At 40.5% G+C, this 13,456-nt stretch overlaps 1 protein-coding gene across 8 annotated transcripts in view; it reads right to left on the minus strand.

Moving 5' to 3' along the window:
- CAST (calpastatin) overlaps positions 1-13,456 on the minus strand; it is a 109,582-nt gene that overhangs the window by 27,808 nt on the left and 68,318 nt on the right. For all 8 annotated transcript variants that reach the window (XM_064376174.1, XM_064376173.1, XM_064376178.1 and 5 more), the window contains 8 exons: positions 11,776-11,844; positions 9,785-9,883; positions 7,640-7,720; positions 6,967-7,005; positions 6,386-6,478; positions 6,163-6,249; positions 4,661-4,762; positions 551-634 (listed from right to left, as the gene is read on the minus strand). In XM_064376174.1, the coding sequence (XP_064232244.1) occupies positions 551-634; positions 4,661-4,762; positions 6,163-6,249; positions 6,386-6,478; positions 6,967-7,005; positions 7,640-7,720; positions 9,785-9,883; positions 11,776-11,844 (654 nt within the window). The remainder of the gene's footprint in view (positions 1-550; positions 635-4,660; positions 4,763-6,162; positions 6,250-6,385; positions 6,479-6,966; positions 7,006-7,639; positions 7,721-9,784; positions 9,884-11,775; positions 11,845-13,456) is intronic.

Consider the following 13,456-nt stretch of genomic DNA (forward strand, 5'->3'; position numbering starts at 1 on the left):
CTAAAAACTAGAAACTTTTCATATTTAAGCATATATAAGAATTGCTACCATTTTCCATCATGTGTTTATATGCATGATTTCAAAAGTAAATTATAAATGTAATGACAGGAGTTAGTCTACCATCCTCACCATAATCAAAAACAACAGCAACAAAACCACCTTAACTTAGGCTACTGGTAAAACTTCGTACATTCATACCTACCCCTTAGAAGACTTATGGTGGTTTTATCTATATAGCAGTTAGGGAAAAAAATTACCCCCAAATTGTTCCTTCTGAGTTTAAGGATCTATTGTAAGAATTGTTAATAAATGAAACATTTAAATCTCTGGGGATTTTAATGAGCATGGTCACTACTTAGGAGCCAGGCAGGGAAAAACCATCCATCAAGGGGTTTAACTGCAGGGAGCAGAGAAAAAAGGTTCAGGGTTTTTAGAGTTGATATCTGAATGGTGGACAGACATGTCCTTTGACAGTGTCAAGGATACAGATACAACAAAACAAGATGCAAAGGCAAGCTGCCATTGTCATGCACTGCAGCTAAAAATTTACCATGGCTGGTTTTAATCTGTACTCCGAAGGGACTGTTTCATCATCCTCACCACACTTCTCCAGTTTTTCTTCTTTAGCTTTTGCCTGATGAAAGTGGAAGGAAAAAAAAAGTAGTTGGATAATGCACATAATGAGATGATATCACTTCCTCTGCATACTTCCTGAGTGTTATAGAGAAGACCAAATATGGTAAAAGCATCTGGAAGAGCTTTGTAAACTACAAAGCACAAGACCATGGTGGGCAGCTGTGAGAAAGGTAGCAGTGGGTGACTGAACAAAAGCAGCCCAGCCAGGGATCCCGGGGAGCTGCCCTGCTCTGCTCCCAGCTGCTATGACCTCGGGAAGCCACTTAGCCTTTCTTTGGTTCAGTTTCTTCAGCTGTAAAATGTGATTACTAATAACCCTTATCTAGCTCACTGACTTGTGAAGATCACCAGAGAAAAGTAAATAAGAGATCCTTTGAAGACAGTAAGCACAGTGTAGCGGTTAGTTGCAATTATTTTAATGGCCTTCATCTGTCTTAGTCAACGAGGCAGCTATCTAAGGAAGGGAGGGAAAACACCACTAATTTTTACATTAAACCCAGTTCAGAAATGGGAGAAGCATGCCATCACAAATCTTGGGTGATCCATGGATAACTTGTTTTACCTCTTTTAAAAGGACTCCAAGGCCGGGCGTGGTGGCTCACGCCTCTAACCCCAGCACTTTGGGAGGCCGAGGCAGGTGGATCACGAGGTCAAGAGATCGAGACCATCCTGGTCAACATGGTGAAACTCCGTCTCTACTAGAAATACAAAAAAATAGCTGGGCGTGGTGGCGCGTGCCTGTAATCCCAGCTACTCAGGAGGCTGAGGCAGGAGAATTGCCTGAACCCAGGAGGAGGAGGTTGCAGTGAACCGAGATCGCGCCATTGCACTCCAGACTGGGTAACAAGAGCGAAACTCCGTCTCAAAAAAAAAAAAAAAAAAAAAGGACTCCTTCAATAATGTCAGGACTTCTCTAGCTTACTGAACCATGAACAAATAACTGCATTACAAATAAAAGTGTAGTTCTACAGTAGATCACTGACTGCTAGGATACAACACTTGCAATTTAACTTGCTGATGGGTAGAGTGAAGTCCCATAATATGTAAGAATTTGTACCTATATCAAGGCGTGGATTTAATTTACAAACCAAGGTAGGAGTTTCACTTGGCAAATTCCAACCCAGCCCACGGTTCCCATCTATATATTAGCCTAAGAGTGTAGTTCTCTACTGATTGGTTAGTTGATTAATTAGTACTTATTAAACACTTTTTTTTTTTTGATACAGAGTTTCACTCCTGTTGCTCAGGCTGGAGTGCAATGGTGCCATCTTGGCTCACCACAACTTCTGCATCCTGGGTTCAAGCGATTCTCCTGCCTCAGCCTCCCCAGTAGCTGGGATTTCAGGCATGTGCCACCACGCCTGAGAAATTTTTTGTAGTTTTAGTAGAGACGGGGTTTTTCCATGTTGGTCAGGCTGGTCTCGAACTCACGACCTCAGGTGATCCACCCACCTCGGCCTCCCAAAGTGCTGGGATTACAGGTGTGAGTCACCGCACTGGACTTATTGAGCACTTTTAATGAGACAGGCACTGTTCTATGCTTTGGAATTAGTTTTACTGCTTTATTGAGAAACTCTAAAGGATGAAGTCATGGTTTTCTTTTAAACATTTCCAGTCATGATTTATTTCAGCATATGGAAAAATTCTATCATGGAGCAGCACTCCTCACCCAGGTCAGGGCACAGCAGCCTTCAGGAACATCCAGGGTCACCTCTATTAACACAGTCCTTCCCACTAATATCTGGCTTGTGATCGTGAGAGTTACACATGCAGCCAGAACTTTTATTTTCTTCTCTGATCTTTATATTCTTGAAATGCCTGCACTGTGGTCTGTACATAGTAGGCATAGAAAAAAAGAGTCTACTGAATTGAAATGGCATTAGACTAGGTAGTCACACCTAAAAATGTGGGAGATTTATAATGGGGCATCATTATAGAATAAAAAACTTTTATGTTATGGTAGATGACAGGAATACCAAGTAAGCATCGGTCTCCTCTTTAGAGTATTGTGTGGTTTTCCACAGAGAGCTCTCTAGCCTGGGGTGGCAATGGACACCCCTCCAGGCTGATAGTGACCTTCCTGAACCTTCTCACCACATCAGACTACCTGTGATGTAAAGAACCCACTAAGTCAGGTACTAAGAATTCAGCTTAAGAAGGACTGAAAGATCTTTTTTAGAAACATTTATACTTTGTATATGATTAAAAAGGAAAACCAGTGATATGGCTTGGCCATGCCCCCAACCCAAATCTCATCTTGAGTTGTAGCTCCTGTCATTCCCACGTGTTGTGGTAGGCACCTGGTGGGAGGTAACTGAATCATGGGGGTGGAGCTTTCCTGTACTGTTCTCATGATAGTGATTAAGTCTCACAAAATCTGATGGTTTTATAAAGGGGAGTTCCCCTGCATCTGCTCTCTCTCTTGCCTTCTGCCTTGTAGGACATAGACTTTGCTCCTCATTCACCTTCCACCATAATTATAAGGCCTTTCCAGCCATGTGTAACTGTGAGTCAATTAAATCTCTTTCCTTTATAAATTACCCAATCTCCATATGTCTTTATTAGCAGCATGAGAACAGACTAATACAACAGTACATCACAAGAGTGGAAAAGAAGAGTTCTTTCTGCTGGAATTTTAGTTTGCTGCTACTCTGAAGTTTTCTAGAAGAAACTTAATACATTCATGTGGATTCTCAAACTAGTTACTCACATGCTTAATAACTTACTTTATGTCACCTTTTTTAACATCCACTTATCTGCTTTTAGTCACTCTTAAGACTCTTTCCATCCTGGGATTTATAACATGTTTATACCCTCCCTTCCCACATTTATTGCCTCACCCTAATTGTCTGTAAGAAGCCTGAGGCAAAAGTGCAATTTACTTGTGGCCCTGCCTCCCACAGGTGGTAAAGCCACAACTCGGCTTGGTCTCCTGACTCCCCCTGGGTTCTGCTACTGCTTCTATGGGCTATTCGAAGTAATGTACATCTCATATTGTGTTGTAATTAAGTTTCCCTTCTTCCCAATACATTACTTGGTCCTGGAGGATAGTAACGGTTTCTCCTGCTCCCCTGCGTTCACCATCATAAAGTTTATTGTGCCACACTGTGATCGGTGAGCCCTCCAAGTAAGTCGAAGATAGAAACGGGCCCATCGTGGACCAGGGTAGTCCCAGACTCAAGGCTAGCTGCTGGGAGTCAGGGAGACTCCCCTTCCCTGATGACTCAGAACAGGAAGTGACAGCATTGATGGGGCATTGTAACAGCAATGCTTGTCAGCTCCCCTACCCTGAGCTGATGGAGGTGGTGTGGGCCCCTAGGGATCCCAGGCTGCCTTTCCATCCCCCACAACACTGCCTTGTTAGGAACGGGCAACTCTCTCCTTTCCTACCTCCTTCCCCACAGAGGACCGAGTTGAAAAATTCTACCAAAATTATAATTTAATATTAAAACTTTCCTACACCAGATATAAGCTTGCTTTGGTTCAGAAGGCATGTTAAGATCTTGGCGTGTGGTGGGATAAACGTTCATCAGCATTATTCTCTAAATATGCAGGAACTCTAGTTACCGAGTAATTGCTGCTTGATTTTAATTTGAGACAAAATTTTCAACATCTTTCCTCATAGTGATAAATGAAGGATCGTCCCACTCCTTGTATAGGCATCTCCCTCTCTTATAAAGAGCAGCATCCAGAACTCTTCTGAAAATACAAATTTTTAATTGCCACAATAGCAGACAAACTTCACTATTTCCCCATGCACTGTCTCCTTGTTATCCTGTTTAGTCAGGTGTCACTTAAGCTCTAGCAAGGGAGATTCCTGTTCATTTCAAATGTTAAAATTCTAGCTGTTTCACAAGTCAATCATTTAACTATCCCCCTTAGTTGCTAATAAATAAGACACAATGAAGAATGTTCACTTTTACTCTCCAATAAAAGTTGTGCAAGAATTCTAAACATATGGCATGCATTCAGTTTTGTAACGTGCTGACTAACAGGCTTTGTAAATCAACTCTAAGGCCAGTACCTCATCGACTTCCTTAATCGAGCTGAGGTCGAGCTCAGGTTCTGCTTGCCGGGTGCCCAGTGAAGCCGACAGAGCCTCGAGTGCTTGATCGCTCATTGTATCCTGTTGAAAGTAAAAAATTCTGTGCATGAAAAAAGACATCTCTGGAGCCTGAATCCATTTACTTCTTTGTGAAATACATTTTAGATTATAAGATGAACTGTGGATTGGGGAAGTGCTCTAGAAAGGCAATTTTATTTGAAACCTTGCAAAAGAGAGAAAGCAAAAGAACTTACCAATGAGTGGCAACTGGGGCTAAGACACGTTTCTATAGTAACAGCGTTCTCTGGGGCACACTGCACCCCTTATTTAGTAAGCTAGACATAAAGCTATAGTAATATTATTATAAAATATTCTTAACAAAATAAAAGAAGTAGTAAACTTTTACCACCCTGTTTTTCTTTTTCTAAGAATGTGTCTCTAAAAAGGCTTCTGACAACCTTTAGCGAAACAGCTAAGCTTAGGAAGCAGGGAAGCCTGAAGTGGCCCTCCGTTGCCTTCTTCTCTGAAGGCACAATGGCTGATCGTTGTAGGAACTCCCACTCTCAGGGGTGTGGTGCTCACCACTGTGCGCCAGCCTGCCAGATAAAAATAAACCGTCCACTCCAGGAGGGGAGAGGCACAAGCAGCTCTGATAGAAACTGTTCCTTAGCATTATCTTGACTGTTTGCAGAGGAGACAAGTGTTCCCAGTCAGCACAGAGCAGCAGGATTGCCTTTTGGGATTTGTGAGAATGATGTCATAGTGAAATATAGTTGAGAGTGGTGGGCAGTACCAGTTACATGGTGTCCCTCTAGTGATCCTCAGGGCTCAAAGTCCTTTAGAAAATCAAACCTGAGGCCAGGTGCGATGGCTCATGCCTGTAATCCCAGTAGTCTGGGAGGCTGAGGTAGGTGGACCACGAGGTCAGGAGTTCAAGACCAGCCTGGCCAAGACGGTGAAACCTTGTCTCTACTAAAAATACAAAAATTAGCCGGGCGTGGTGGCAGGACCTGTAATCCTAGCTACTTGGAAGGCTGAGGCAAAGAATTGCTTGAACCCAGGAGGCAAAGGTTGTAGTGAGCCGAGATTGCACCGCAGCACTCCACCTGGGTGACAGAGCGAGACTCCATCTCAAAAAAAAAAAAAAAAAAGAAAAAAGAAAATCAAACTTGAAGGTTTTATGTTCCAAGAATGCAAGTTCAATTTCTCTGGTTTCTGCCCTTCTCTGTATCATGGTGAGATGGTCTTGGATCATGACCATCTTGATAACTGTGCTAAAATCCTCCACAAGCAGTTGTAGAAACACACAAGGCTTGCCTGGAGATGAACAATAGAACCCTCATTGGCTTCACTATTCCAGACAGACCCAAGAGGGAAAAGATCATGGCTTCTCATCACACGTAATGTGCTACTGGCAGTATCCTGAATGAGCTAGATCAGGCTGAGGAAAGCAACTGCTGTCAGGTAGACTGTGCCTATACCTTCTCCACCTTTCTTTTCTTCTCTTGGGGTGGAGCAGCACTTCTGATTACCCCTGCTGACTGAGCTTTTAAAACTTCTGTAGATTTCTGAAAAATAAAATACAAAAGATTAGATTGACAGATGAGGAAAGTTTAACTGTAATAGCCAGAACTAAAAAGTTACTATTCTTTTAAAGTTCAATGGTTTCTAACAAGTTTCCCTCAACAACACTAAAAACAATACCTCTTTTTCAGTTTTCTTTCCAGCAGCTGTAGGCGACCCACAGGTGAAGTCGGATGACAAGGCGTCTATAGCATCATCTGGCCCCATGGGTTTCTAAAGAAACAGGCACAGTGATGAGTGACTTACGGGAACCACTCAAGGGGAAGAATGGATTGCGAACCTAGCAAATGAAGAATGCACTTTTGCAATTCCTGTGCTACAAAATGAGATGTGTTACTGCAACAACTTAGATCAAAGTGTATGTTCTGAAGACAGTGGCTACTCACTAAGTATTATTTTCCACTTCCTCCTTTCTAAAGGAGCTACATGTTAGAGTATTCTCATTCTATTATTATGAACATGCATTCTATCCTAATACTTTCTTGCTTTCATTCCCCTTCCCCTCAAAAACCCTACTCATGAGACTAAGGAGCACTGAGACAACCCTCACACCAACCCCTTTCTCTGAACACACAGCAACTCCATTTGATTTGGAGATGAGTTAAGCCATAATCCTCAAATACAGAATTGATAGCCCTGTTCCCTCAATCAAAAATATAAAAAATATTAATTTAGATCAGAAGACATTAATGTAAACTCACCGAAGAGTCTGGAGGAGGCCCTGTGATCCCTTCCTTTTTCTGAAACAAATACCAATTTGATGACGTTGAGAAGGTGGACTTAACCCTTAAGATCGGCCAAATGTGTTATTGCTCATTGTGGGCTGAATTGTGCCCCCCATCCCAGATCTATATGTTGAAGTCCTAACCCCGGTACCTCAGAACAAGACCTGATTTTGAGATATATTCTATATAGAAATAATCAAGTAAAGGTGAGGTCATTAGGGTGGGCCCTACTCCAATATGATCATGCGTGTCCTTATAAAAAGGAGAAATTTGGACCCAGAGATATGCACAGAGACACAGAAGGAAGACAGTATGAAGAGACACGGAGAGAAGACGCCCATCTATAAGACAAGCAGAGGCTCTGAAGCTACCTTTCCCTCACAGCCCTCAAAGGACCCAGCCCTGCTGATACCTTGATTCTAGACTTCCAGCCTCCAGAACTGTGAGACAATCAATCTCTTGTTTATATCCCTGGTCTGTGGTACTTGGTTACAGCAGCCCCAGCCAACCGATACAGTGAGCTTCATAGTAATGACAATTTCACATGCACCATTATATTTTCTAACTTTTAAACATTGTGAAAATACTAATATGAAATTATATTCTAAAGAGGAAACAGTGAAATAAAAGTAAATGATTATTTACTTACAGCCAATAGTTCCCTATATTTTGGCGGAATTGTGACTTCTCTTTTACCCAATTCCTCTATGTAGGTGGAGCTCATTGGATCCTGGAACAAAATCATACACATGGGGACAATATGTAATTAATTAGCTGAGAATGGTATATGCATATTCTGAAACTAAAGCACTATTTCATTATTAATTTATGGAAGTACTGAGATAAACTATATAAATCATTAAGAAGCCAATACTTTACACAAACTAAATTTCTAAGTTTACACAAACACCCATATTTAATTGGCTTAACTCACATGTAACGCTAGAAAATATTCAAAATACTAAAGTTGATTGCTAAATACATTTTGCTTTCAAATGCTTTAATTATCTAATGTTTCCAATTGATACAAAAGAATAGTTAATAAGATAATGAGCTTCTGTATAATCCAATACCCAACTCTACTGGATTTGTAATTTCTGAGAAAACAAAATCACAGATAGAGTGGATGTCTTCTGTTTAGCATTCTGAAACCTAATTCCCTTTCCTTGTTAATCAGAAATAGTCACCATCTTGAACTTTAGCATGTCAATTTAGTTATTTGAGAACAATTTCTACATACGTAGGTATCCATAAACAATTTCCAGCATTACTTTCCTTATTTTCCAATGTTATATAAATGGTATCATATTCTACATACCAGTCTGCATTATTTTTATTCAAAATTATGTTTTTATAACGTATCCATGTTGATAGATGAATAATCCGTTTTAACCACTATAAATCACTGAATTTTATGTTTCCAAATGTTTCACCAGTTCTTGTAACTCCTTGCACACATGGGCAAGGCTCTTTTCTGGAAAACTCCCTAGAGGTAGACTTCCTGGTTGAAGGGAATACTCATCATGAACACCCACCAGCTATAGGAAAGCTATAGGAATTGTCAGACTTTCACACTTTTGCTAATTTCGTATATGCAAAGTAGTGTTTATTCCGTGTTTTAATATCATTCTCCTAATTTCTAGGGAGAGTTTCATTTACTCGTTTATTGGCCAGTCAAGTTTTCTCCCAATTTGCCACTGGGTTGTCTTTTTCTGATTTAGAAACAAATATTTTGTTATGTCTGTTATAAAATATTTTTGTCTAGTCTATGGCATGTCTTTTTATTTATTTTTATTTTTTGAGATGCAGTTTCGTTCTTATTGTCTAGGCTAGAGTATAATGGCACGATCCCGGCTCACTGCAACCTCCACCTCCAGGGTTCAAGCAGTTCTCCTGCCTTAGCCTCCTGAGTAGCTGGGATTACAGGCGTGTGCCACCACACCCAATTAATTTTTTTGTATTTTTAGTAGAGACAGGGTTTCATCATGTTGGCCAGGCTGGTCTCGAACTGCTGACCTCAGGTGATCCATCCACCTCAGCCTCCCAAAGTGCTGGGATTATAGGTCCAAGCCACCATGTCTGGCCAGCATGTCTTATTTTTTTAATACCAAGGAAAATATAATTTTAGGAATTAGGAATAGGGATAAACTGAGGGTGGTAAATATTGAGAAACCAAAACAAGTTCTAGTCTGTTCTACTTAAATCTCGAAGATGGAAAATAAGTCTTTGTGATCTAGTAGGCTGTGTCCCAGTGTCAATCTTAACACAACGATAAATGTTTGCTAACTCAATGTTATAATGCAGCTGCCAAACGACAAACCATTTCCATCCCTGACATTAGTTTTTAGTTGCTGTCTTGATACTGACATCATCCTGTTTCTGTGCAAATGACAGAATACTAGGTATCCCTTTTTTTTTTTTTTTTTGAGACGGAGTCTGACTTTGTTGCCCAAGCTGGAGTGCAGTGGTGCAATCTCAGCTCACTGCAACCTCTGCCTCCTGGGTTCAAGCAATTCTCCTGCCTCAGTTTCCCAAGTAGGTGGGATTACAGGCATGTATCACCATACCTAGCTAACTTTTGTATTTTTAGTAGGGACAGTGTTTTACCATGTTGGCCAGGCTGGTCTCTAACTCCTGATCTCAAGTGATCTGTCCACCTTGGCCACCCAAAGTGCTGGGATTACAGGTGTGAGCCACTGTGCCTGGCCTCACTAGATATTCTTTTGTATTTCATGACCATGGGCTTATTTGCTCTCCTACTCACTGAATTTTTACAGATATCAAGATCACATACTGAAACTTCTGGTCCAGTATATGTTGTATTTTCTTCTTCAGTTTCTTCAGGTCCTCCTAAAGTGTCTATTAAGTCATCCAAAGCAGCATTCATGTCTGACTGGAAAAGAAAGAGCAGATATTTAAATGTTATTTGTTATACATATTTCACTTTTAGTTTAACTACAAAAAAGCCATTCTGTGTAGAAAAACACCAAACGCCTAAAGTTCTTCAAATAGTTCTCCAAAATAGTTAAAATCTGATCTCTAACAGACTTTACCATTTCTCAAAGTACAAATTCTGGGTTGGAAAGATAAAAAGTCACATTCAGATAAGAAGCACAGTTTCAACAAGTCTAAAGGCATTACATACATGAACAAATGTGTAAGTTCACTAAAGCTGCCAGTCCAATGCACTGACAGTTACAAAAGCAAAAAGAAACCAAAACAAAATACAGGGAATTATAACCACGTTGCTTTAAGTGATAAGGGAAATGCTAGATATTTATTGCTTATCAATAGTTTTCCAGAATTCAGACAAAGAACCCCTAAAAATCTCTATATGGTATCTCTTCCAAATAGTATCTGTTTCATAAGGGAATCACTCTATTATTTCATTCATGGTTTTTGGTTATTGCTTGCCTAAGAGGTTTATAAAACAGAAATTACCTGAGACATTAAACTTACAAGAACTCACAAGTTTACTCTGTCAATATTGGCTTAAATCAGTATAATTGATATGGTTGACTAGGGTCTTCACCCAAGGCTCATCTCAAGTTGTAATCCCCATGTGTCAAGGGAGGGATCGATAATCCCCACATGTCAAGGAAGGGAGGTGATTAGATCATGGGGGTGATTGTCCCATGCTGTTCTCATGACAGTGGGTTCTCGTAAGATCTAATGGTTTTATAAGTATGTGACAGTTCCTCCTTCACATGCTCTCTCTCCTGCTGCCTTGTGAAGAAGGTGACTGCTTCCCCTTCCACCATGATTGTAAGTTTCCTGAGGCCTCCCAAGTCATGCAGAACTGTGAGTCAATTAAACCTCTTTTATTCTTTCTTTCTTTCTTTCTTTCTTTTTTTTTTTGAGACAGAGTCTCACTCTGTTGCCCAGGCTGGAGTGCAGTGCCATGATCTTGGCTCACTGCAACCTCTGCCTCCCGGGTTCAAGTGATTCTCCTGCCTCAGCCTCCCGAATAGCTGGGACTAGAGGCACACACCACCACACCCAGCTAATTTTTGTGTTTTTAGTAGAGATGGGATTTCACCAAGTTGGCCAGGATGGTCTTGATCTCTTGACCTGTGATCTGCCTTTGCCTCCCAAAGTGCTGGGATAACAGGCGTGAGCCACCATGCTCAGCCTAAACCTCTTTTCTTTATAAATTACCCAGTCTCAGGAAAGTTCTTTATAATAGTGTAAAATGGACTAATACAATAATAAATGAGCATGCCTCTATTTTTTATGTTAATGATGACTTGTTATAAACAGTAACTTGTATCTAAAGGAGAAAACAACAATCTAGAAAAAGACCTTGTATTATTTGATTTAGATGAAAAATAATTATTTCAATTGTCTTTTTTTTTTCAACTACCATATTCACATGACAATTTTAGGACTCTCCTGATTATGGATATGTGAAATACAATTTGAAGGCTGTTAGGTTTAGACTGATTCTTTTAGGAATTTCAGAATAAAGAAGTACCTGACTTCTTTAGTAATACCACTGGTTAAATAAAGTGTATTGTCATGAGAGAAACTGGAATGTAAACACCACAGGCTGAAACTGGAGTTTTTTTTTTTTAAAGGGGTTATAATATCAAGTGTTACAAACATGATGTGTATGTGAAAATCATACTTCCAACCACACTTTCAATATTAGCTTGAAACAATAATTCATTAAAATGGTCCTTTAAATTGCCCCCTCATATTATTTGCCCACAAGAAATCAGATTAGGATAAACATAGAACATATTGGCAACTATCTCATGTAGAAGGACACTGCTGTCTTCATACCTTTCCCGACGGTTTATCCGGTTTAGATTCAACTGGCACAGCTGGAGTTAACGATTTCTTTTCTTTTTTCTGGTGAGAATTGAGAAATTAAAAACTCCTTCTCACATACCTTAATAAAACTCAATACTATCACAAATTTTAAAATAAATTCATTCTATTAATAGCACTGATCATACACTGAACATTTGCTCTGCAGCAGACACTGTGCTGTATGTTTTCTATGCTTTTTCAGAAGGGCTTCAGTACTATTAGCCTCTTTTAGTGATGGGCAAAGCAAGGCTCAGATTGGGCCACTTTCCTCAGGTTACACAGAAAGGGACAAAATGAAGATTTTAATCCAAGACTGTTTCTTTCTTCGCTGTTCTTCTGCAGGACCCACAGTCAGTCTTTGCAACATCTCAAGTTGTAGGCTTTCTATAGGCTGCAGAAAAGCCTCTTTCTATAGGCTGCCAGAAAGACTTGCTCTCTGGGTCTTTGCCCTCACATATCAAGACCTCTAAATCCCTCACTTCGGCATCTCATCACCCCCTCTTTCCTTAAAATGAGTTTAACGCACATCATTGCTTCCATTGCTCTATCAAACATTGCAAATAACTTTCCAATCTGCAGTTTCCATGCTTTTATCCAGATATAATCTCTGAAGTTTGACCCTTGGAGCATCTCTCCCTCCCAGCTGCCGTCCTTCAGAACCATTCTGATCCTACTGTGGCATCTGTGTCCTTTGTTCTCCATGACCTCTGGCATCTCTTTTACTTTGGTCCCCACTGTATACACCCTGCACATTTCTGCCCTGTGCTGGAGGTCTCATCTAAAGTCATCCTCTAGGGCCAGGATCAAATGCTTTCAGAGACTGGCAGAAACTAAATGGGTGAAGCTGTTGGGTTTAAGATAAAAGAGGACCATGTCCCATTTGAAGGTATCCAAATTCAGGCAACAAAGCACAGGAAGAGCACAGGCTCTGACTGCCAAGGTTTGCATGACAGTTGAGACACGCGTGGCTGCTTGAGGCTTTAGTAAGTCACTTCTCCTTGGAGATATCAGATAAATGAATCTATATGAAGTATGAAAACCACTGTTTGGCGCATGCTTAGCACTCTGTAAGTACTTGCTATATAAATGTAAGCGCTAAATAAGTGACTGCTTATTATGACTGCAATGCTAGAAACACTGTGGAGGCCACGAGTGTGTGAGCCTGAGTCTGGATAATTGAAACTACTTCCATGATTCAGCCACTACCTTATAGAGATATTCACTCATGTTCTCTCCCTGACCTTCCTCCTCCTTCTCAATATCTCTCTTCCCCTCCCTCTATCCCCACTATCTTTCTATTCCATCCACGTTTTCTCTTCCTCTCCCTTCCTCCTACTTCATTCTTTTCAATTAGAAAACAATATTTTAATTGTCTTGCTATACATATTTCTTTGGACACTTCAAACACTTAAATTTAGCCTGTTCAAAATCAGAAACATCCCTTTTCTTCCTCAATTCCTCTGACATCTGTACTCCTGTCAATGGTACCCAGGAGACTTAGAGACTGCCCTGCAAGGTGCCCAGCTCACAAGTGAAAAAGGCACTCATTCTCAGGTGCCAACTCTGCACTTGCACAAACATGACAATGAGTGTCTGGGGGCCTCCTTTCCCTTACTGTGTGGCTACCAAACTTGCTCCATCAGACTCAGAA

The sequence above is a fragment of the Aotus nancymaae genome, unplaced genomic scaffold, assembly GCF_030222135.1.
Source record: "Aotus nancymaae isolate 86718 unplaced genomic scaffold, 86718_ANA_hifiasm-v0.15.2.pri h1tg000014l, whole genome shotgun sequence".
NCBI classification, from domain to species: Eukaryota; Metazoa; Chordata; class Mammalia; order Primates; family Aotidae; genus Aotus; species Aotus nancymaae.